Genomic DNA, 24,224 nt, shown 5'->3' with positions numbered 1-24,224 from the left:
TTTGTATAAAATTTGCATTTGGATACAATTGAGTCGAAGTAAAATATTTGTAAATTGTATAATTAAGTGAATAGCACAAAGATATATGATTTTGCATGTGTATATACAATTTTCTCTCGCTTTATACAAAACAGGAACACAATTTATACACTTCTTTTGTATAAAGCGAGAGAGGCGAGCAAAGGGAGAGTGGCGAGCGAGAGTTTTGGGAGAGAGGCGACTGACAAACTTTGTCAAACGTTTGCTATGAGGCACAATTAAATCAAACAGTAGCTACTCCATTTATTTATGTTATTAGTTTGCTATTATATACAATTATCCCTTTTTAAAATTTAGGGCCCAAAAATTGAAGGGTTTAAGACATATGCCTTGTTATTACCAAGCATAGAGCTGGCCCTGCACACATAAACTTATGATCTTTCCACACAATTAGAAATGAGGAACTTTCACATATAGTCACTAAAAAAAAATTTAATTATGTTTTATAACTATAGTTTGTTAATTACAATTCGTAGCTACATGTTATAAGAAAGAGAGTGGCGAGCAAGATTGGGAGAGGGAGGAGAGAGGCGAACGAGAAAGGTAAAGAGGCGAATTGTATATGTATATTTGTCAAATTGTATATGTATATTTTCAAATAATTGTATATACACAACTACTATACATATGTATTTGTATATTTCGCGAGCGAGATTGAGAGAGAGAGGATGGATGTGAGCAAGATTGGGAAAGGGAGGGGAGAGAGGGTAGAGAGTGGAAAGAGGGAACTATATATATATATAGATATATATATTACGCGGAAAAGTTAACATATTAGTTCATTAGTTAATGTAGCTATAGTATGAATAATTACGGTTCACAACTTAATTTTAGCTTTAATTACGTCACTTGTCCTCTTTTATACATATACAAATATAAATTATATGTATATATACATATATATTTATATATATGACACATACAAATACAATGAGCCTCTCTCCACTCTCTCGCCTTTCTCGACCGCCCCTCTTTTCACTCTTCTAATCTCGCTCGTCTCTCTCCTCCCTTCCCCAATCTCTCTCAACAGATATTCAAATGTACGCGCATATATATATATATATATGTTATCAAACTTTACAAAATACCCCTAATTTATACATTCCCCAAATTTCAGTTAAAATTACCCGTCTCCCCTTTTGACCCGACCCTAACCCACTAATTTAACCCATACCAATTAAACCCCAAAACAAATTTTTCCGACTGATAGATTCAACAGTCAAAGAAGTTGAAGCTGATGAAGGTTTAGGATCTCGAAGATCAAAAATTCATAGATGGAAGAAACTGCCGGAGAAATCTTATTTGAGACACGACATCATGCTTCTAGCCCATATATTTCCAACTATCCTCCAAATCATCAACAGGTTTTACACTGATTTCAATTTTGTCTTTCTTTTGATGAATCTTTCCTAATTTATCCTCAATTGCTTACATTCTTGTGTTTGGTGTAGTTGAATCAAGACGCCAAAGGCGGTTATCTTTCAAGATTGCTTTCTTCCTCAGGTACATTCAATTTTTGTTGAATTGGGCATTTGGTGAAGTTACTACAACTTAATTGACTGAATTTTGTTTAAACTGAATTTTTATTCCACATTATTTTGTTGCTGTTATTAACTGTTATGATTTCTACATTGCTTTTCCTTGAGTTTGATGCACTTGAGCTGAGGGGTCTCCCTACTCTTTACCCTCTCCATACCCCACTTAGTGGGTTTCACTGGGTATGTTGTTATTGTTGTAAATTTAGAAACTTTTATGTTGATAGATGAGAAAGGACTGCCTTCTTTAGTTTCTTTTTCTTTGATGTGATTTAAATGCAAGTTCTTTTCTTTTGTTATATGAATGTGACCTTATTCATTAGTTGGTTGAATATTTGTTTAGCGGGATATATTCATCTTTTGGGTGTGAGTTAGATTTTGTTTTAGGTGAAATAGAAATCTCACCATGGATCATGAAGACGAAGAGAAGTTCCAATCGTTCTTCTTTTTGGAATTTGATTACAGAAATGGAATTGGTTTAAAATTAATACATTGGTTTATTTATCGAAACATGAAAAGAAGATTTGGTGTTACCCTAAAAGTTTGTTATTTTAAACTATGCATTGAAATCACTATTCAACACTACTAAAGAATGACATGGAATATTGGAAGCATTAAACATCGAAAGGGATATAGGTAAATGTCCAAACAAGCGGTACATGGATGTATTGCATAGTAGCTTGAGACTCTCAGAAGCATTGCATTGTCCAGAGTATCTTATTTGATTGTTGTGATTTCCATATGCATAGGCAGGCTTATAGTGCATACTATCTCTGAGGTTCTTCACTGATGAGCTTCTTTTTCTTCTTTTGCATTTTGTTTTGGTTTCAGTCTCATTAGATTGGAGGCATTGTGTTGAAGGGGTTCACATTAGTTTGCATAAGAAACAATCAGTTATTTCTTTCATTATTGGATTCACATGAAATTTAGGCAATTTATCCCTCAAGTTAAACTATCTGTGGTTTACTAGTGTAGAGATTCACGAGAAGAAAGAATAGGTTATTATATTAAAGTTCGATAGAGAATAGATTGAATTTTTAGACTCAGCTGGACTATGCCACATAGTATCAGAGAACCTATGAATGCTGGTCTCAAATGAAAGTTGACAAATCCATCAGGAAAGTCAGGGAGATGATTCCTGTCTGTATATTTTGGTGTGTCTGGACAAAGAGGAACGGAATCACAGATGCTTTGATTGGTTTTCAACTCCTCGCCACACTCTTAAAGCTAGATGTCTTTTATGGTTATAGTAGTTGGAAAAATCTATCGCAGCACTTTTTGTACCAAGCTGACTTCTCATTCCCCGTTTTGTACTTATTGCATCTTCTTGATTCCTATTATATAAAATTTCTTACTTCATCTAAAAAAGAAGAATAGATTGAATTAATAGGGTGAAAAGAGGTACATTATCTAGTTGAGAAACAATAGTATCTAAGTTATGATCTTCATAAAAAAAGTATCTAAATTACCATTAGATAGATAGTGGTAGTTTAAAATTCTTGAAGGATAAGAAGTTTTGCTTTTATGGAAATGAACCAAGGAAATTAGAAGAAAATAACGATGTAAAAAGAAATTAGGTCAAATAACTTTATATGTAGAGAGTATTTGTTTTACTTCACTTGTTGTTCAGACCTTTTAGTTAAAATTATCAATTTTTGTCATGTATGAAGGTATATCCCAGCTCAAGGAGAGATGGAGAAAGCATGGGCATCCAACAAAAGTAAGGAGATATGCATCCTTGTTTGTTTCCCCAAGAGGTGATCTTGTGGCTGTAGCATCTGGGAATCAGATAACAATCCTGCAGAAGGATGATGACTACCATAAACCTTGTGGAATATTTATCTGTAAGTTTCAGGAACCTAAAACAGAAGGAACAAACGATTGTGGCATAAGTCAAGAATAGGGCAACTATTTTAACATGTCAAAGGTCTTCTTTGTTTTTAATGTATGAAAGCTGCCTTCCTGCCTGCCGGTTGTCAGTGTTTTTCTTGTTCTTTTGATCCTAGTTGGTCTTTGAGCCAAAATTAATTATTATTGCTACGCTTATCTATTATTTACTGCCTCTGTACATCTAGGCAAAAGCATTACTTCATTCCATTGTGGGGCTTGGTCTGAAACTCATGACGTTCTTGGTGTTGCTGACGATAGTGACACAATCTATCTCATCAGAGCTAATGGTGAGGAAATTACCAGAATTTCCAAGGGTCATATAAAAAGCTCTTCACCAATTGTTGGCCTGATAGTGCAGGATGATGCTGATTTGAAGAAATCTTGCTTGTAAGTTCAATTATTTGTGGAGGTTTCTTCTCTCTCATATTTTTCATCTTATTTACTTAGCTTGTACATCTATTTTTGGTGGATAACTATTTTTCAGGTGTACCTTCACTATAATTACAGCAGATGGGTTGATTCATGACATTGAGATCAGTCAAGATCCAAGTGCATCTGTTTTCTCCCCCCTTGCCTCGAGCAGTGGGACGATGCTGAAGCAATTTCCACAGGATACGATCTGCCTGGATTACCAGCCAGAAATGAGCTTATTTTCCATAGTTAGCAGTGCTGGCGGTTTACAGCTAACTACTAATGGTAGCTCAAAGTCTCTTAATATATCTGAACATATTTATGAATTGGTTCTTAATTTCATTTTAGCAGACACTTCGAATTGATGCAAGCTACCTATTACTTTTCTTTATCATTGATATTATTTCTTTTCTAGGATTATACAGTCTTTCTCTTTGCCGGAAAAGGGGAAACTTAGCCTTGGAAGTTGTCTTTTCTACTCAGTTTGAGGGTATCTTTTCTATCCCGAAAGATTATATCGGTCATATAACTTCCTCTAAGGTGTCAATATCACCACAGGGAAGATTTGTCGCTACTCTTGATATGGGAGGATCTTTGAATACCTTTAAGTTTGATGAGGAACAGCGTTCTCTCTCAAAATGTTCTTATGGAGAGGGAAATGAATTACATCAGGGAAATAAGCAGTCAAATAAGGGGAACATTCTCGTGAATGGGGTTGCAGATTTTGCCTGGTGGTCTGATGGTATACTCGCCGTTGCAGAAAGGAATGGCAACGTCACTATGATTAATATATGTACCGGTGCTAAGCTATGTAAGAAGGATGAGACTATGTATTCATTGCCCCTTTTAGAGAGAGTGCCACAGTTGTCGGGAAAGCTTTTTCTACTGGAGACAAAACCATCCATTCAGAACAATGGGTCGACTAAAGAAATTAGAGCAAGCAACTTTCAGCTCATGGAGTGTGATTATGGTGATATGAATAATAAGTTTGACTGGGCCAATTTCCGATGGAGCTTAGTTTCATTTTCTGAACGATCCATTTCTGAAATGTATGATATATATATCTCCAGACAAGAGTATCAGGCTGCTCTCATGTTTGCCGATCAGCATGGGCTAGATAAAGACGAAGCTCTAAAGGCACAGTGGTTGCACTCCTCCCAGGGTGTAAATGAGATAAATACACTACTTTCAAATATCAAGGATCAAGTTTTCGTACTTTCTGAATGTGTAGGTCGATTTGGACCAACTGAAGACGCAGTTAGAGCTTTGCTTGATCTTGGTCTTCGCATAACTGACCGTTACAGATTTTCTGAGCCTGAGGTTGATGATCATAGTAAGGTGTGGGATTGTCTTGTGGCAAGACTTAAATTGTTGCAATACAGAGACCGGATAGAGACATTTCTTGGGATAAACATGGGCAGGTGATAATATTATTGTTCCCTGTTCTTTTTCTTCTTCGATTGTGAATGATTTTTGTTCTGGATTCATAAGGTTTATATTGAAAGACTGATTGGAATGTTTTGATGCTCACTAGCAGGCTTGTTTTTATTACAAAGCAAACATTTTCTGTTCTTTATTATTGTCTATGAAGCTTCTAAACTAATTAGAATTTTTGGAAGTGTCGACAAAAGATGAAAACTTCAAAATTGGGATGAGGTTCCTAAACTACCATGTCGCCTTTGACTTCCACATTTAACTTGATTTTGTGGTTGAGATGAGTGATGACAAGTTTTCATTTTGAAACTGAAGCATAAACTTCTTCTAGGGGCTTAAAGTGGCTTGTCGCTCAATGACCCAACTGTGAAATTGTATGTTCTTTTTCTTTTGTTTAATTTTGTTCTTTTCCTATATTTCATTAGGTGTGCTTCTTATCCTGTCTTTTGTATTGGTTCTACTGATTTTGAAACAAGGACAAATCATCATGCTTTTAAATAAAGTAGTACTCGAATGGTTTCTACTGACTTGAAACTTAATGACTTAGCATTTTGCAGGTTTTCTTTACAGGAGTACAAGAAATTTTGTAGTTTGCCCATTAAAGAAGCTGCAATTGCACTTGCAGAAAGTGACAAGATTGGGGCATTAAATCTTCTCTTTAAGCGTCATCCTTACTCGTTAACTTCCTCGTTGTTGGATGTCTTAGCTACCATCCCTGAGACTGTTCCGGTGCAGACTTATGGACAGCTCCTTCCTGGGAGTTCCCCTCCTCCAAGTATTTCTTTGAGGGAAGAAGATTGGGTTGAGTGTGATGAGATGGTAACTTTTATTATCAGCAGAGTACCTGAGAGTCATGAGAGCTATACTCAGATCAGAACTGAGCCAATTGTAAAACAATTTTTGGGGTCTCAATGGCCTTCAGTAAGTGAACTCTCGTCTTGGTACAAAAAGAGAGCCAGAGATATTGATTCCCTAAGTGGGCAACTTGATAACTCCATGTGCTTGATTGACTTTGCTTGTCGCAAAGGCATTTCTCAATTGCAGCCTTTCCTAGAGGATATTTCTTACTTACACCAGCTAATCTATTCTGAGGAGAATGAAGAAATGAATTTCTCCATGAGTCTTACTAGATGGGAAAGCTTACCTGATTATGAAAAATTTAAATTGATGGTGATTGGGGTCAGAGAAGATACTGTTATTAAAAGACTACATAGTAAAGCAATTCCATTCATGAAAAAGAGGTTTCACTCTTTGACTGTGCCTTCCAGAGATGAGAAAACAGATTACTCAGCTGAGTCATTTCTGGTCAGATGGCTGAAGGAGATCGCCTCTGAGAATAAATTGGAGATGTGTTCAGTTGTAATTGAAGAGGGTAGCAGAGAGGCCCAGAATAATAACCTTTTCCATAATGAGGCTGAGATTGTAGATTGTGCTCTTCAGTGCATATACGCTTGCTCTGGTACAGATAGGTGGAGTACGATGGCCTCCATTTTGTCTAAACTTCCATTTCCACGTGGTAAGCCTTCGACAAAATGCTATAATCCTGTCATTACCAACCCCCCTCCCCTCCCCCTCCCCCAACCTTGAGAACAAAGAAATTCCTGCTTTTTCTTCTTGTGATTTACTATCTTAGCAACCTGTGGCGGTTTTGCTAAGCTTCCACCTTCTCTTCTTTCTCTCTCTTCTCTCCTCTGCTAGTGTGGAGCTAAAAGTTGATTAAATATTAGTCTTAAGATTTCTTTGAAATCAGTTCTTATTACATGTAATTTAAATTTAATGATGGATATTCCATGTATTCTCATCTATGCTTTTCTTTTTTGGGTCATATAAGTAAAAATATGTCACAGGCTTGCATGAAATGAATAGAATTCCAAAAATTAGTTGATTCTTACTTGTGTTTGATTCAACATTTTTATTGAATTTTTGAAGTTTGATTGCTTATTGACTTTTCCCCTTATTCTCCTTTTCCTTTTTCGCCCTCTCTTTTTAGGGAGGGGTGGAAGTTGCCATTTGCCTATTTATAATTTCCGGTTCGGATAAAACCTGTTGTTAAATGCTTGGCATAGCTGGTAAGTAATATTATCATAGTCGTATTGGTCCCATACTAGTTTGTTTCTCGTCTCACATATCTCTTTCTTTGTATTTTCAATGTCAAACCGCTTGTGACTGACATCAAATAAGTAGCTGAGTAATTGAATATTCTTATTTAACTTTTACTGAAGTCACACTAATCTTTTTCCTTAGAAGTGGTAACTTACAGAAAAAGATAAGAAATAATTGTTCAAATTGTGGTTTAACAGATTCTGAAGCGGCAAGTCTCAAGGAAAGATTGAGACTCACAGAAGGTCATATTGAAGCAGGAAGAATATTGGCGCTTTACCAGGTTAGGTTTTACCTTTGTATGTAGTAATCATGTATAACCCAGATTTTCTTTCTCTTAGCCCCCACAGGATACTGCTGTTTCCGTCTAGGCTAAGTTCCGCAATCTAGTGTTTTCGTGATCCAAATTGTCATCAGGCATCTGTTCGATCATAATAGTACTTCCTGGAACTTCTTTTGTCATATTCATTCACAGGACGTGTTCTCTCACTCATATGGGGTGATTGTCTGTACTTCCTCATTTCCAAAAAAATTGCTGCTTACAATCCTTTTTATGGTTTAGCAACCATAATTACCCAGGCCTGGGTGCATCTTTGAATTGTTTAAAGCATATGCTAAATTGGTCTTAACTTCACTGCTATTGCCAAACTTTAAATCACAATGGTCAATATTCTGATGTTTTTTTTTCTTCCCAACCAATTGTGGTGCCATAAAGACGCTGGCTTTACTACTTTATATATATGCATCTAGTTTCTTGGTGTATGCTTTGTATGTGTATATTTTTGAAACTGTGTTGCACGTGGATATCAAGTGGTGTAGTATAGAGTTCTGTAAAATAATATTCACTCTGTACCAATTCTTACCCTTTTAGTTTCTCCTAAAAGAATGCCACTTTTTTAATTTAAAATAATGTACCATGAAAATTCTCATTTTGTTCTCAATGAGATGACTTATAGCCACATTTTATCTAAGTCTCATTTTAGGCTACAAATTTCAAATGTATTTTTGTCTTTCTGATTTTCCGTGCCGACAATCTTAAGCCTCAATTTCTGCTTGTCCAATAGACGAATATTAAAAACATACTAGAGATTATACATCAGGTTAGTTCAAGAATCATTTGGTTTGTGTAAAACACAAGCTCACCTTGATTTGTCCAAAACCACTCACCAAATATTGCTATTTAATTATACAAGCTTATTTAATTGCACTTATTAGTATGTTGTTCTAGTTACCTGCAACAGCCTTCTCTTTTCGAACTACTATTTCATAGGCATGATTTTTTTTTTACACACTTTAAATTTGCCTTTTACAGACAAATCCGTGGAAGTTGCAATATCAAATGAAGCCCTTCACATTAATTTCCATTAGTTACGGACCAAATAGCTGCATCTCAAGTCATCTTATAAATCTAGTTGTCCAATTGTTTAAGAAAACTTGTCAAAATGAAAAAAATACTGTTTACACACTGAAGGACATACAAAGCACTGTTGTGAACGCTGATTTTTGCCAAGGGAAACAATGGAATATAAAAACCAGCAGGTAATCAAACATAAAAGTAAAAGTTACCTAATATCCGATAAGCTTCATATCAAAAACCTCCTCGTTGTTGTACAAAATGTCAATGATGAGGTCCACGTGACGACTGATCTGCTGTGTGCACAATAAATTTTTCATATTTATGAAGTTCCAGTTTATTTTTTTAATCTTTAAAAAGTACTGTATTAAATATCCAGCAACCAGAAGGTGTTGTGAGGAATTTACCAGGGGTAGCAACATTGGATATTGGTAATGAGCTCAAAAAATTTATCATGACCTCAATATCAATCATCTTGGCATCGACAAACAAGTGATGACGAGTCTCACTTATCACATGTACTCAAGTTTTTCATGTATAATTATCTAATCAAAGCATTAATTTGTATATTGGTATTACTTTACAAACTCGAATACTGTATTATTCGGCAAATGCAAGACACGTGGCAAGAAACTATTAATTTTTATACAAATGGATCATGTTGTAACTTGTAGTATTGACTACTGATTGTGGTAGTGAATCCTTCTTTGATTTTTGTCACAACCTGTGTAATAATTTCCAACTATTGTCCTGTAATTCTCAGGTCCCAAAGCCTATCAGCTTTTTCCAGGAGGCATATTCTGATGAAAAGGGTGTAAAGCAGATAATTCGTCTCATTTTATCCAAATTTGTTCGCCGACAGCCTGGACGATCAGATATTGATTGGACAAACATGTGGCTTGACTTGCAGTCTTTGCAAGAGAAAGCATTTAGCTTCATAGATCTTGAGTATGTCTTGATGGAGTTCTGCAGGGGATTGCTGAAAGCAGGAAAATTTTCACTTGCGAGGAATTATTTGAAAGGTGTGGGTTCAGTGTCGTTGGCAAATGATAAAGCAGAAAACCTTGTTATTCAAGCTGCCAGAGAATATTTCTTCTCAGCGTCTAGTCTTTCTAGTTCCGAAGTAAGTTCATTTAATCTAATACTAGCATAGGAGTGATTATATGATCTTTATATTAAAGTTGCAAAGACTGTAGAAGTCTCTACTCGTTGATGAGTTGTCTTGCTCAAAAGCTAAAACCTGCACCCAGAACTTGCTATTCATTCTGCCTGATGTTCCACTCTTCCCAAAGGATATTGAAACAAGTCCTGATCTGAGACTTCTCTTACTGCTGATTGTGTGTATCATGTTCTAGTGAATTAGTGAAACAAATAAATCTCTTCTAATGTTGCCACTTCGAAAAAAAAAACAGATCGCTTCTAACATTGTTCATTTTGCTAAAAAATGTGGCAGTAGCTTTTGGTGTATCTGGAGAGCATTTTGTTTCCCTGACCAATATCAAAGAATTATTTAGAATCAACTTCTAGAGATATGGTTATGCTAGAATCTGAAAATGTTATGGAGGTGCACTATATCCTTAGAAGTGATGTTTGGACTGAATGAAATTGATGGCACCTTTGATGGATACCTTTGCCTTTTTGTCTTTAATGAAACCTGTTTTCCTTAATGACAACGAAGGACATGGTTGTTTTTGTCTTGTTACATGAGAGAAGGATGTTGTATTTGGTCTGCCAAACCTCAAATTTCGCACTCCCCTCCCCTGTAAAGCATTCAAAAGGGTGCTCTACTGTCTGTATTGACTTTAAGCATACTTGTTCAGACTAGATCTTCAACTAGTCAATAAACATGCAAGGGTCTGACTTAGTACCTTATTCCTTTTTAGTATGCCCTGTTCTGGTTATTTAAAAAAAGGCAAGTGTGTGGCTTAGTGGTCAATGTAGCGTATATTAACCTTGGAGACCAAGGTTCAAATTCTATCAGACTAGCAGAGACAAAAAAAACTAGATGATTTTTCCTATTTGACTAAGCTTTGGTGTGCAGAGTTACCTGGTAACTGCGTTGGTGGGAGGTAGCAGGTACCCGATGATATAGTCAAGGTGCACACAAGCTCGCCAAAATATTGTTGTTCTAATAAAAAATAAAGATGCATTCTTGCTTTAGTTAAAGTGTGTCCAAAGTATGTTCCAGGAACTAATGCTTTTCACTGGTTGCACATATTCTTCGAAAGTAGTCCAATGTAAATTGAAATGACAATGTATTATGCTGCTGAATTCTGCAGATTTGGAAGGCTAAAGAATGCTTGAATATCCTTCCAACTAGCAGAAATGTGAGGGTGGAGGCTGATATAATTGATGCTGTAACTGTTAAACTTCCCAACCTTGGTGTCACCTTGTTGCCAATGCAATTCAGGCAAATTAAAGATCCGATGGAAATAGTTAAGTTGGTTGTTACAAGTCAAGGTGGAGCTTATCTGAATGTCGATGAGATTATTGAACTAGCCAAACTTCTTGGGTTAAGCTCGTACGACGACATATCAGCTGTACAAGAAGCTATTGCAAGAGAAGCTGCAGTAGTTGGAGATCTCCAACTGGCTTTTGATCTATGTCTTGTTTTGGCCAAAAAAGGGCATGGTTCGGTCTGGGACTTATGTGCAGCACTGGCAAGAGGTCCTGCCCTTGAGAACATGGATATTTCTTCCAGAAAACAGCTGTTAGGTTTTGCTTTGAGCCACTGTGATGGGGAATCAATTGCTGAGTTACTACATGCATGGAAAGATCTGGATATGCAAGATCAATGTGAATCTTTAATGGTGTTGACTGGGACAGAACCTGAAAATGCCTTAGTTCAGGACTCAACTATGTCCTATAAACCACCTTGTACCCCAGATAAAACAGACTTAAAGGAGTGTTCTGACCAGGAAGCACAACTTAAGCAGATTGAAAATGTACTCTTTCAGGTAGCCAAAGATGTACAGGTGGATGGTGATTGGACCATTCCTTCCATCTTGAGAGAAAATGGAAAACTATTGTCATTTGCTGCTGTGTATCTTCCATGGTTACTTGAACTGAGTCAAGAAGCAGAAAACAATAAGAAATTCAAATCCAGCTTATTTTCAGGGAATCGATATGTCAGTCTAAGAGCACAGGCAGTGATGACTATCTTGTCCTGGTTGGCAAGGAATGGTTTTTCCCCAAAGGACAGTTTGATTTCCTGTGTTGCTAAGTCCATTATGGAATCGCCTGTCTCTGAGGAGGAAGACATCCTAGGATGCTCTTTCTTATTAAATCTTGCCGATGCCTTTTCAGGGGTGGATATAATTGAAAGAAACTTGATAACAAGAGAGAATTACAATGAAATAACCAGCATAATGAATGTTGGGATGATCTACAGTTTGTTGCACAATTGTGGAATCAAGTGTGAGGACCCTGCACAAAGGAGGGACTTGCTTCTGACAAAGTTCCAGCAGAAACATAAACTGATCTGCTCAGGTGATTTTGTTAATTTTGACCTATAGATCTATTATTTTTTTACTGTAGGTGGAGAACTTTCTGTTTTTTCTTGGCATGTTCATTTTTCTTATTGCTATCCAAATGTCGTCTTCTAATTCAGATGAAAAAGAACAAATAGACCAAGCACAATCTACATTTTGGAGAGAATGGAAACTGAAGCTAGAAGAGCAAAAGCGCAATGCAGACAGTTCAAGGAGTTTAGAACAAATTCTCCCTGGTGTTGAAGCTTCTCGCTTCTTATCTGGGGACATGGACTACAGAGAGAATGTTGTTTTATCATTTATCGAGTCCATGACCCCAGAGAAGAAACACAGTGTGAAGGATGTACTGAAGTTGGCCAATACTTATAGCTTAGATTGCAACAAGGTATGCACTGTTCTTGAACATATTCGTAAATGAGATAATGAAATTACAAGTTCTAAGATGCTAGAGAACTAAGGGGTCACATTTGGTTTTGGGTATCAGCAAAAATAGTCAGTATAAAAACCTGTATTAGGTTCTTCAATGTCTGGTTACCATTTTCATTTTCTATATAGATAATACTTAAATAACTTATACGATAATTTCTGTATTATTTTATACAGGATGGAATAACTAGGTACTTGGATTAACTAAACTGGGATAAACCATATATAAAGGCAAATACCTTGATGTTATTGTACTCATTTTTCCAGACCACACTGTTCTTCTTCAGAGAAAAACATACTTCTGGAAAAAAAAACCAAAATAAAAAGGAAAATTGTGCTAAACTTTAGCTTAATCAACAGCTACCACATGCTAAAGTTGATTAAGCTAAAGTTGGATTATTTGATCTGACAATCAAAATACTCCATTCTTGGTTATCCAATGCCATGGTTAGTTTCAGTGTTTCACTGCAGACAAATGCATTGCCGCTTCACTTTCTTTCTTATTCAACCGTACTTTTTGGCTTTTGCTGATCTATTTTTAAATAAAGATCTTAAAATGTAATTCATTACCCTTTTAATTTTAGCCATTTTTTTAGAATTAAAAATTAATTAAAGTCTTTTTATAGAATAATTTGTTTTACAGGACAATTTTATACAATAGGATATATGGAATATGGGAATTCTAGACCACTGGTGTTGGTTGTCACTCCTGGTGCAATGCAGAATTCTCTAACCATAAATGAAAGAAAAAAGTCCTACAGAAGTACAAGGGTTAAAAGAAAACAAAATATTATACAATATTAAATCAAACGCAAGTTTTAAGTGATACATCATATAGGTTATTTACAAAAAAACCATCCATTGTATATCCAACTTTCAATACAATAAGCCTAACAGTCGACAAAAGCTCCACATTATAAACCCTGCTTTATTAATCCCTGCATTATTAATCCCTGTATTACAAATTCCGCATAACTTACTGTTTCTCCCACTGCTCCTCTCTTATTTAGGTGCTGATGCATTATCTGAGATCTATCTTTGTTTCTGACACTTGGAGCACTGATGATGTTAGAAATGAAGTGTCAAATCACAGAGAAGAACTACTTGCTTGTGCTGCAGAAACAATAAAATGTATTTCCTCGTCGATCTACCCTGCAGTTGATGGACATGATAAGCAGAGGCTTTCTCTAATATATGGCCTGCTCTCTGACTGCTACTTGCAGCAAGATGAACAAAAGGATCCAATACATCCTCATTCTATTCATATTGCTCGTTTTTCCAAGATTGCTGAAGAAGAATGTTTCAGTGTGTCCTTTATCGAGGATCTGAACTTCAAAAATGTTGCTGGAATTCAAGGTTTGAACTTGGATTGCTTCAACAGTGAAATTTCTGCTCACATCAATGAAAACAATGTTGAGGCATTGGCAAACATGGTCAAGAACCTTCTTTCCGTTTGTGATGGTCCTGTGCCTGATGGTCTCTTGTCTTGGCAGTATGTATATAAACATCATGTTTTAAGTTTGTTGACAAAGTTGGAAGCTAGAGCTGAACGGGGGGTCGATAGTCAAAGCTCTGAAAGTCTTCATTGCTTAATCAGTGAGATTGAGCAGACTTACAATACCTGCTGCAAATACTTAAAATTTGTCCCAAATCCTGCTCGTCTGGACATTCTGAAACGATTCTTGGCCATCATACTACCTGCTGAAGGATCTTTCAAGTCTCTTCCCTGTGGCTCAGGTTGGCAGGTGTGCCTTGCCATGCTTGTGGATACTTGGCTCAGAATGTTGAATGACATGCATGAAGTTGCAGTCCTTGAGAATTCAGAAGAAAGATTGTGCTTAGAATGTATAATGATGTGTCTGAAAGTTTTTGCACGTCTAGTTGCTGGGGAAAAAGTTTCATCTAGTCAGGGGTGGGCTACAGTTATTGACTATGTAGGCTATGTTCTTGTTGGTGATGTCGCTGCTGAAATGTTCAATTTCTTCCGAGCGATGGTTTATGCTGGTTGTGGCTTTGGAGCCGTTGCAGTTGTATATGATGAAGTCATGGCTCACTTCCCACATGAAGCTGGATCGCTGACGGACTTAAAAAATGAAGCTGCCAGCATCCAGAATCTTGGATATCTCTATCTTAGTATCTTGAAGACCATCTTGCAGGAGTTGACTGACGAATCCTGTGAGCATCAGTGTCTACACTATTACTTGTCATCTTTGAGTAAATTAGATGGTGACTTGGATAATCTGCAGAGTGTTAGACAGGCAGTTTGGGAGAGATTGGAAGAGTTCTCTGAGAACTTTCAGCTCCCCAACCATGTTCGAGTTTACATACTGGAGCTTATGCAACTTATTGCAGCTACTGATAAAAGCAGCAAAAGATTTTCGTCCAAGCTACAGGTGGAAGTTCATTCTTGGGAAGGTTGGGAGAATACGCATAATGTAACTGCAAACTGCGAGAACACTGCCACTGATGGGATTTCAAATAAGATAGATACATCTAATAAGTTCACAAATACCTTGATTGCTCTAAAATCTACACAGCTGGTCTCCACTATTTCGCCCAACATAGAGATCACACCAGAAGATCTTTCAACTGTGGAATCTACCGTCTCTTGCTTCCTTGGAGTGTCTAAATTTGCTGAATCTGAATCCCATGTTGACGCATTATTAGCTATGCTCCGAGAATGGGAGGGGCACTTTAGTAGGGAAGAAATGGAAAAGGATTCTGGTGAGGTATCTGATGGTGGAAACAGTTGGGGTAATGATGATTGGGATGAGGGATGGGAAAGCTTCCAAGAACCTATTGAAGAAGAACCAAAGAAGGGTGCTAAACTTTCAGTTCATCCTCTTCATGTCTGTTGGATGGAGATATTCAGAAAACTACTAACTATATCCCAGTACAACAAAATGTTGAAATTGCTAGACAAATCAGTGTCAAAGCCAGGCGAAGTATTACTAGACGAAGAGAGTGCTCAACGTTTGAGCCAGATTGCAGTTGAAATAGATTGCTTTCTAGCCCTTAAGTTGATGCTCTTGTTGCCATACGAAGTAATCCAGTTGCAGTGCTTGGAATCTGTCGAGCAGAAGCTGAAACAAGAAGGCATATCTGACAAAATTGGCGTGGATCTCGAGTTTTTACTTCTCATTTTATCTTCTGGAGTCATATCAACTATCATCACCAAACCTTCATATGGTACCACATTCTCTTATATTTGCTTTATGGTGGGGAACTTCTCTCGACAGTGCCAAGAGTCCCAGTTATCAAGTTCCGGATGTGGTGAATCTGCAGAAAGTGAGAGTATTTCAAAATATTATATTGATCTTTTCCCAAGACTGATCTTTCCCTGCTTTGTCTCGGAGCTTGTGAGGTCAGGGCAGCAGGTTTTAGCAGGATTTCTTGTTACCAAGCTCATGCATTCAAATCCTTCTCTTAGCTTAATCAACATAGCAGGTGCTTGTCTCACAAAGTATTTGGAGAGGCAAATACAACAACAACATGACAGCAACCCCTCCTTTAGAGATGGGGTGGGATCGTCTGAACCATTGGTAAATACGATATCCAGTTTGAGGGATAGGATGCAAAACCTGATCCAATCCTCATTATTGTCGCTTTCACATGATCATAGATGATTATAACATTTGAGTTTTCCCTTTTGTTTTTGTTCATATGCCAGTCATTGTTCTTTGAAATCTTTGTACAAACTTTGTAGCCAGAACATTTTAGCAATTCTGCTGGAGCGTAAATGGTGATATATTCAAAAGGGAATGATATTTGTATACCAAAACTCAAGTAACTCGAACTATTGTACTTGCATCCCTTTGTACATAAATATTTGGACAATGGATCTAGTTTCAGAACAAAAGGTTATCTGCAGATTGATGTCTTTAGTTTGTCGTTCCTCTACTCGGTTTACTAAAAAATTGAGTTGTCAAAACAGGTGATGAGGAAATGAACTAGGGTCGTTTAGTAATGTGTATAAGAACGGTATTGAATATAGTACGTTAATAATGCTTGTATTAGTTAGTGTTGAGATTATTTCTTATGTTCTGTATTATTTGGCGTATTAAAAAATAACATGGGTTGCATAGTTTCTGTTTTAAAAAGTACACTCCACAAAAAAAATTCTTTTTAAAATGAGACTTCAGAGAAATGTCAATTCCCATCCTTTTCTTCGTCTTCAGATACAAAGGACAAAATAAGTAGAAGCATCTTCCAAAGAACAAAAAGGTACTTTTATAGTGAACTAGTAAGTAGCAATAATTTTTAGTTGGATAATTGTAAAAATTTGCCGAAACGACAAGTCCACATCCTATTGTTTACTTGTTAAAGTTAGTAACACCATATATATCATGTTTTATATAAAAGATGATGCGCAATTCTTGATATTGATGAAAGAAAACATTAGACAGCGGGATGAAGTGATTGAGAGTCCTGATATTTTAGGTTTAAATATTAATGGAGATAAAAGTATTAGGTGATATTTTCTATTTGTTTTAGTCTTGATGATCGAAGTTATCGAGTATGGCTAATGGAAGGCGGATGTCCTATAAAGTTAGTTGGAATGCACAAAATTGACTCAAACACAATAATCGTTTAAAAAAAAAAGCATCAGACGAACTTACAATATCAATCATATAACAATTCTGTTAGTTCTTTAAATTTTGTTTCAGGTATAAATCCAACATAGACTAAAAAATAAAAGGAAAGAAATATTGAAAACACTTTTAAATTCAATACGGATTATTAGTTTCATTCTTGAATTAACAACCTTAAAAACAATCATTTACTTGACTAACTGAAATTACATACACATATCAAAATATTCGCCTAGTTTAAAAACGATTTTAAATACTTCTCTAAGAAAATATTAACAATTTCATCCTACTATAAAATTTTAAGATCACTTATAATATTATGTGACAGATACTTTTAAATTATATAATATAGAAACGAAACAAATAATTTATGATAAATTGACAAGTACAAGTTGCAAGCAATGTATATATTATACTTGACAAGGTACAAAAATAAATAATTTGGACATGACAAAATATCCAGCACATCAAAAAGAAACAAAAAGGTGAAATAGTAAAGTGCACTCTACAAAACTGAACCAAGTTAATCTCATCCATTTTCTCAAGTCTCTTCACCCACAAAACTCTGATGGACAAGTTGCCACCTGAACTTTTTCTGAGAATTTTCTGTCTCTTGGATCGCCACAATCTTGCAACTGCACAATTGGGTTAGTTTTTTTTTTTTTTTACTATTTATTCTGATGATTCAGTTATCATATAACAAATTTGCAGTTTATATGAAGGGTTTTTTGTTCTTTTAACACTTGGGTATTTTTTCAATTATGCATTTTTTTGACTGAATTTAGCATTTTAAGAGTGGATCGCTCTCTGTTTTGACAAGAAAAGTCAAAGTTTCATTCTTTTCTCCATGCAAATTAGTGAATGGGTTTTCAAGAATTGGGCTTTGATTGAGAATTATGCATTACTTGACGATTTCGAAATGAAATTGGTATTAAAAGATTAGATCTCTGTCAAAGTTTCGTTTTTTTTTCTTTTTTCATGCAAATGATTGAATTGTTTCCAAGAGTTAGGGAATTGTTGTATTTTGGTTTGATTGATGAAAATTGATGTTTTTTTTTTGTTTGAAAGTTTGCAGAAGATGGAAAATGTTGAGTTCAGATAACAGTTTATGGTGTGATCTGTTTATAGAGAGATGGGGATCAGATCAAGCCACTTTTTATGCCCCTTCAGATTCCAAATCATGGCAACATGTCTATATGGTTCAAGATCGTTGCGATCGGAATGGATTGTAAGCTTAAAATTTCCATAGTTCAACTAATTGTACATGTTTTTTGTTTTTGCATCACAAACATAATACTCGGAAAAAACCTCTCTACCTATAAGGTAGGGGTAAGATGTGGGACTACACTAGGTATGTTGTAGTATTAGAAACATAGTACTCGGGAACAACCTCTCTACCTTTACCTCACTCTACCCTCCCCGGAGCCTGCTTTGTGGGACTACCCCGGATATGTTGTTGTATTAGAAACATAGTATTAACATTTTACATGGGATGTTTCTTCAGGGGATTGAAAATTATAAGAGAAGGAGATGACTACTATCTTATACACCAGGGTGAAATTCAGAGACATTTAGGTTCAAGAAAATCGAAAATGGAAGATTTATCTGTTTCATCAGCTGACTATAAAGATGTCAAAGAGGAGGTACCAAGTTTAAGCATCTTGGACAAGATACTTTTCTTCATTGGGGACTTGGAATCTGCTTCTGTCCAGGCTAAACGAAGCCGACTGGTGTAAAGAACTTTTCTTTTTTTGAATAACGGTAGTATCCTGATCAGTTTACGTACACCTCAATTGTTTTGGATGGCTCCACTTCGCTCACCAAAGCTTAGGCAAATGTGAAGAAATTAGCTAACATTTTTTTTTTTTGTATCTTGTTGAAATTGTTAGTTTTATGTAATAATAAATGTTTCAATATATTTTCATGTTTGTATGCAATTTGATGTGTTCATTTAATCTTTGAAAGTGATTTTAAGCCCCAACTTACTCAGTATCCAAATAGTTGTGTGTAATGTTTTTCTTTGTTTTGTATGAATTTGAACTTGTGAATGTTGACTGTTGTTATATGAAGTTCAACCTAGATTTTGTTCTACAATAGTTTTGAGTGCTGCAGCAATGAGTATGGCAAATGTACCTTTGAACTTACTAGAGTGCATCAATCTCTTAAAACTACTATATATCTTTCTACCTATCATTTTCTCTGAGATGAAGAGTGTAAGTTATTTGCGGTTATTGAGTTCTAAATTAATAATTGTTCGAATTGTATAGATCTATAAAGACAAATATTGGCTTTGGACTAAAACTATCGAATTTGGCTGAACCCATAAAATATATTCTAGTAATTCTTTTTCCTTGTCAATTATCATCTTGTGCCAGTGGCAGGAAGCCCTGTTCACATATATTCATGTGGAATTCACATATATGCAATGTCTACGCTGAGATTTGAACCTCGATTTCCAGTGATTCTGGACCAACCTAGGTGTTAGTTACCTAACTACATGTTTTCTTTTGGCCAAGAAATACTAAAGGGGTCGAAAATAATCATAAAATTAAAAAACGCAACAAACTCATTTCTGCCATTTGCATGACATCTCAATCACATCCCAAGAATTGCATCTTTGCTAGAAAAGAATTGACTTGTACTTTTTCACTATTACATTGGGGAGATAAATTGTCAAAGAGATAAAAACTACGAGATAAATATAGGCCTCCGTCAACAATTGAACCAAGGCCAAGAAAAACAGGGGGAAATCAGAGTAACTAATATAACTATCCCAGCAGCACGAAAATAGGGGAAGACGTTGATCGTCTTCTACCAACTACCAGGGAATGATAATAACACAACGAGCTCATATGCCTCTTCCTTATCTGCTAGGCAGGAACAGCTCCATTTTTTAATCACACCGTCATTGCTCTTCAGATATTGTAAGCTCAACTAATATTAAACCCGGATGGCTGATTATGGTAATAAATAGACGTTTCCAGACAAATTTCCAGAGGATATTTGACTGCTCATCATGATTAACACAATCAAGGTGCATTCAATGGATCAGCTTCAGTGTCCCTTTCCTTCATTGCTGTCCAATCTTCTGCTTCTGCAATCAGAAATATTGAGTCAGTATAGTTCACCAAATAGAGCAAACGAAAAGGTGACATGACTGAAATAATAATCAAGTATATTTTATGTGGGAGCAGTGATCTGGAGAATCCGGTACATACTTGGCTTGTCTGCAATGGCTGCAAGCCGTCTTTGCAAAATGGATGCAACAAAGAGGAAAATTGAACACATGCCAAACATCACAGTGATGGGGAAAGCATTGACCTATAAATTGACAAAAAAACATCCATAATCAGAACTCTATGTGAAACATGAATCATATGTTGCAGCAGAATAATTACTTGGGTAATTAAATGTAAGAAAAGGAACATGTGCACAAAAGTTACTTGGAGCAAAAGAACAATTACATACATTGTAAAGTACAATGCAGACGAACAGGTTGAGGGGAATCCTGAAGAAGTTCATTATGGTGCTCCTTGCTTCCTCAGGAATGTATTGAGACCTCATCTTCATGATGGACGGCCAGAAGATGCCAACACATGACTCGAAGGCACAGAAGCCAAGAAGCTGGATACTTCCAGCAAAGGTGATGCCTCCCCCTTTCACATTTGAAGGAGGTACCAAGAACTGATCCAATGAAAGATATTAAACAACTTCCAAACCACAAGGCATAAAATTCTAAAAGTAAAGTTGTATCCTACTTACAGTTGTCAGAATGGGAAGCATGAGAGCTGCAGAAGATACGACAAAAACAATCTGCATGTAGCTCTCAACTTTAGGTGAGTTCTTTGCCATAAGGCGAGCTGCAAATGAGCTTCCCAACATTGAAGCCAACATGAAAGTTGCAAAAATAAAACCATGGGGAATGTCTTCATCATTTGGGCTGAGGGCAGGCGTCCAGAGAAACACGAATGTATACATGGAACCTTCAAATAGAGATTGTATAGCACCGAGTAATGCAATCTTCTCATCTGTCACAAAAACCATCCAGAAATAAGCACAGCGTAGAAGTAAATGAGACGAACAAAACAAAGAACGAATGCTGACACGGTGCAAGACAAAGCTTGAATAAGGAAAACTTTTTTCAACCAAACATCAGTTGAGATATCAAACAGATATATCACAAAAGAATGCAGTATCAGGACAACAGGGCAAGAGGCAAGTCCCCAGAAGCTGCAACCTACGCCTTCCCTAGCAGCCCAATCTAATTTGGAGCTTTAAATCCTAACAGATAACCTGGTGAAGAAACATTGTGTGCCTGTAAACTTTTGAATATACCAGAATGTAATTAAACTGATAATTGTCCAAAATCACTTCCCTATGCCCCCTCCCAGAGTCTAGAAGTCCTCATCCTATGAAGCTCTGAATTCTAACGAATATATTGGGAGAATATAGGAAATCTACATCGATGTTGAATCTCATCGGCAGGGAATCACTGTACCAACATACAGCACATGGGTTGAAAATTGTCTCATCAAATAAGACATAATGTGTTGCATATCCAACTATACCTGAGGCGATGGCAACAGCTGCACCCTTGAATTGAGTGAGCAAGTCTTTGCTCTCTGATGGGTCTCCGTAATTCTCCGACCATGATGATAATATGATTGCCATGCCAATGGCAAGAAAACAGGCAGCGGCATCAAAAGGAGACACAGGGCCGAGATTTAATGAATCAACAAGAAAATTTCCAAACAATCCAGCAATGATTGCAACAAGACCATTTCCAACAAATATTGCCTTGGAGAAAGTAAGTGAGAGCCATTGGGACTCAAAACCCCTCTGCATGAAGAAAGCACGTACTATATTAAAATTTCTGAAAAAACATGCTAAATTAATAATATGCCAAAAACAAAGAGCAGATAATTGATATGCTATTTCAAATGGTTGTAGTGTGTATCTCAAGGACAACAATAGCAGAATCAACATTCCATAAAGATGTACTACTTAACAGTTCATACTACTTTTCCAGTTGATAGTCAGCTTGATAATAAGGATATGCACACCTTAAAGTGTTCTGCTACAAGCCATGACTCAAATGATGAGAACAATAGAGATGTAGCAATGCCACCCAAAATACGTCCAACCATAAGAATCTTGTATTGAGGGGAATGCTTGGTGACGCAGCTCAGTATGTAAGTGATACAGTAAGTTACACATGCCCTCTTCCGACCCCTGAAAGTTAAAATGCAAGGATGATCATGTAGCTAGAAGCTTTTGGGTATTAAAAGATGATTGACACACAAATTCTGAGATCATACTGTTTGTCGGCAAGAGATCCAACAATTGTGCCAAAAAGCATGGAAGATCCAAATCCAGCAATAAATAGCTGTCCGATATCCCCCTTGCCAAAGCCATAAGTACTGTAAAGGTAGTATACATATGGACCCTGTAGCCAATCACCAGCTATTGCCACACAACACACAAGGATTAGAAAGGAATCATCACCTTTCACACATGATGAATTTAATCGATACATTTAAATTTACGTACTACACCAACAAACAAGAATATCATTTGCCAAAACTCCAAGAATATCTTAAATTGTCCCTTCTACTTCTCAAAAATGAATCTAAAACAGAGTAGAACTTATATTCTTTCTATCACACACAACGAGAGCAGCAGAGCAATCACATCATAAAAACTGGACGTATCACCACTCATTGCTCATTTATACAATTAAATATAATTGCTAAATATCAACTGGTTCCAGCACAGGTTCATCGATAAGTGAATACTACGTCTCTTTTGCTTTTTAGATGAGTCCATAATCATTCTAGCTTTGCATCCATTGGCAATGAGGAAATGTATATATATGTATATAGTATGATTAACAAGGAAGCATTGAACAAAATGCTCATGCACACAGATCTGAAGACCATTAAGCAAATTGAACTGCATATCAAAACTTCGGAAGCTGATTCAACATTCACATAACAAAAATGAAATTAGGATCCCAAGCCACAAGAGAGCAGAACCAATTAGATTCCATATTAACGAAGAAGTTGAGAAGGATGAACAGCAAACTCATAATGGTCTCAGATCCAAAATCCAACACCCAAATTCCAAAATCCCACACTCAAATAACCAGATCGAGCACATCAATACAAGAATTCAAAATGCGAAAAATGAAGAGTTGAATCAATTAGCACAGAATTTTTTTTTAAAAAAAACCCAGATCTGAAAAGCGAAAACAACGAAAAACGGAACGTACCCATCATAAGAGAGTAAACAAGAATGTAATTGTTTTTGAATGAATTGAAAGCCTGAGAAGTTGTGATTCGATCTTTATTGGTCTTCCCACCCAGCTCAAGAACTGCCACAACAGCAGCCATGGCCCCAAACAACACATAGTAGAACAACTCCATTGCTCCTCTCTCTTCTCAACTGCCACTCTTCTTCTTCTTCTTCTTCCTACAAATGGGTGTGTTTGTTCGTTAATATATATACTGAAGCAACGTATACGCGGTTTCTTCTGCGCTGTAATCCTCTAAAAGAAATGTCACTTTTTACTGTGACGATTTATCAGATGTAATCTCAGCCTTTCATTTTAGACTAAAAGACACGTGGCCATTAAGTATTGTGTGATATCTGTCGGTGGTTATGTACCCAACTTCATAGTATCCTTATTGCTCCCATCTGAACCAAAAAATAATAATAATAATAATTGAAAAACATTTTTTTCAATTTTTATATTATAGAATTGTCCTTCGAAATAAGCTTTAGTTCGTCTCATTTAATATGAATTACCTTGACTTGACACGAAATTTTGGAACAAAAAAAAAAAATAAAATTTATAGTCAATCATTTTGTCACGGGTAAAACATACACTTTAAAGTTGAATTGCTACGAGATATGAAAATGTTTTATTTTTTTTAGATTGATCAAAAAGGAT

At 36.2% G+C, this 24,224-nt stretch overlaps 3 protein-coding genes across 3 annotated transcripts; 2 read left to right on the top strand and 1 right to left on the bottom strand.

Moving 5' to 3' along the window:
- The first annotated feature begins 1,227 nt into the window (after positions 1 to 1,227).
- On the top strand, positions 1,228 to 16,550 carry LOC107014591 (MAG2-interacting protein 2). The gene is made up of 12 exons (XM_015214560.2): positions 1,228 to 1,403; positions 1,491 to 1,542; positions 3,245 to 3,418; positions 3,650 to 3,851; positions 3,949 to 4,160; positions 4,291 to 5,296; positions 5,867 to 6,825; positions 7,610 to 7,692; positions 9,527 to 9,886; positions 11,043 to 12,252; positions 12,374 to 12,639; positions 13,691 to 16,550. The coding sequence occupies exons 1-12, from the start codon at positions 1,314 to 1,316 to the stop codon at positions 16,304 to 16,306; spliced, it is 7,230 nt and encodes a 2,409-aa protein (XP_015070046.1). The 5' UTR covers positions 1,228 to 1,313; the 3' UTR covers positions 16,307 to 16,550.
- A 1,156-nt stretch (positions 16,551 to 17,706) lies between these two features.
- On the top strand, positions 17,707 to 19,253 carry LOC107012564 (F-box protein SKIP31-like). Its single transcript, XM_015212438.2, has 3 exons — positions 17,707 to 17,919; positions 18,341 to 18,500; positions 18,777 to 19,253. Exons 1-3 carry the CDS (start codon positions 17,841 to 17,843, stop codon positions 19,006 to 19,008), a joined length of 471 nt encoding a protein of 156 aa, XP_015067924.1. The 5' UTR covers positions 17,707 to 17,840; the 3' UTR covers positions 19,009 to 19,253.
- A 567-nt stretch (positions 19,254 to 19,820) lies between these two features.
- On the bottom strand, positions 19,821 to 23,761 carry LOC107014710 (molybdate-anion transporter-like). The gene is made up of 8 exons (XM_015214747.2): positions 23,544 to 23,761; positions 22,591 to 22,735; positions 22,336 to 22,504; positions 21,841 to 22,111; positions 21,035 to 21,300; positions 20,741 to 20,956; positions 20,491 to 20,593; positions 19,821 to 20,366 (listed from the first exon to the last, which is right to left on the bottom strand). Exons 1-8 carry the CDS (start codon positions 23,695 to 23,697, stop codon positions 20,302 to 20,304), a joined length of 1,389 nt encoding a protein of 462 aa, XP_015070233.1. The 5' UTR covers positions 23,698 to 23,761; the 3' UTR covers positions 19,821 to 20,301.
- Positions 23,762 to 24,224: the final 463 nt, after the last annotated feature.

This window comes from Solanum pennellii, chromosome 3 (genome assembly GCF_001406875.1).
Source record: "Solanum pennellii chromosome 3, SPENNV200".
NCBI classification, from domain to species: Eukaryota; Viridiplantae; Streptophyta; class Magnoliopsida; order Solanales; family Solanaceae; genus Solanum; species Solanum pennellii.
The sequence above is the reverse complement of the archived record's forward strand: the minus strand, read 5'-3'. Positions and strand labels throughout refer to the sequence as shown.

What these genes read in the sequence shown, in the direction of transcription:
- LOC107012564 (XM_015212438.2), top strand. Translation starts at nt 17,841, where the DNA reads ATGGACAAGTTGCCACCTGAACTTTTTCTGAGAATTTTCTGTCTCTTG. An exon ending in TCTTGCAACTGCACAATTGG is followed by an intron (nt 17,920 to 18,340) that starts GTTAGTTTTTTT and finishes TTTGTTTGAAAG; the next exon opens with TTTGCAGAAGATGGAAAATG. An exon ending in CGTTGCGATCGGAATGGATT is followed by an intron (nt 18,501 to 18,776) that starts GTAAGCTTAAAA and finishes ATGTTTCTTCAG; the next exon opens with GGGATTGAAAATTATAAGAG.
- LOC107014710 (XM_015214747.2), bottom strand. Translation starts at nt 23,697, where the DNA reads ATGGAGTTGTTCTACTATGTGTTGTTTGGGGCCATGGCTGCTGTTGTG. An exon ending in TGCTTCCCATTCTGACAACT is followed by an intron (nt 20,957 to 21,034) that starts GTAAGTAGGATA and finishes TCATTGGATCAG; the next exon opens with TTCTTGGTACCTCCTTCAAA. An exon ending in TCTGCATTGTACTTTACAAT is followed by an intron (nt 20,594 to 20,740) that starts GTATGTAATTGT and finishes GTCAATTTATAG; the next exon opens with GTCAATGCTTTCCCCATCAC.
- LOC107014591 (XM_015214560.2), top strand. Translation starts at nt 1,314, where the DNA reads ATGGAAGAAACTGCCGGAGAAATCTTATTTGAGACACGACATCATGCT. An exon ending in CTTGGGATAAACATGGGCAG is followed by an intron (nt 5,297 to 5,866) that starts GTGATAATATTA and finishes AGCATTTTGCAG; the next exon opens with GTTTTCTTTACAGGAGTACA. An exon ending in CTAGTCTTTCTAGTTCCGAA is followed by an intron (nt 9,887 to 11,042) that starts GTAAGTTCATTT and finishes TGAATTCTGCAG; the next exon opens with ATTTGGAAGGCTAAAGAATG.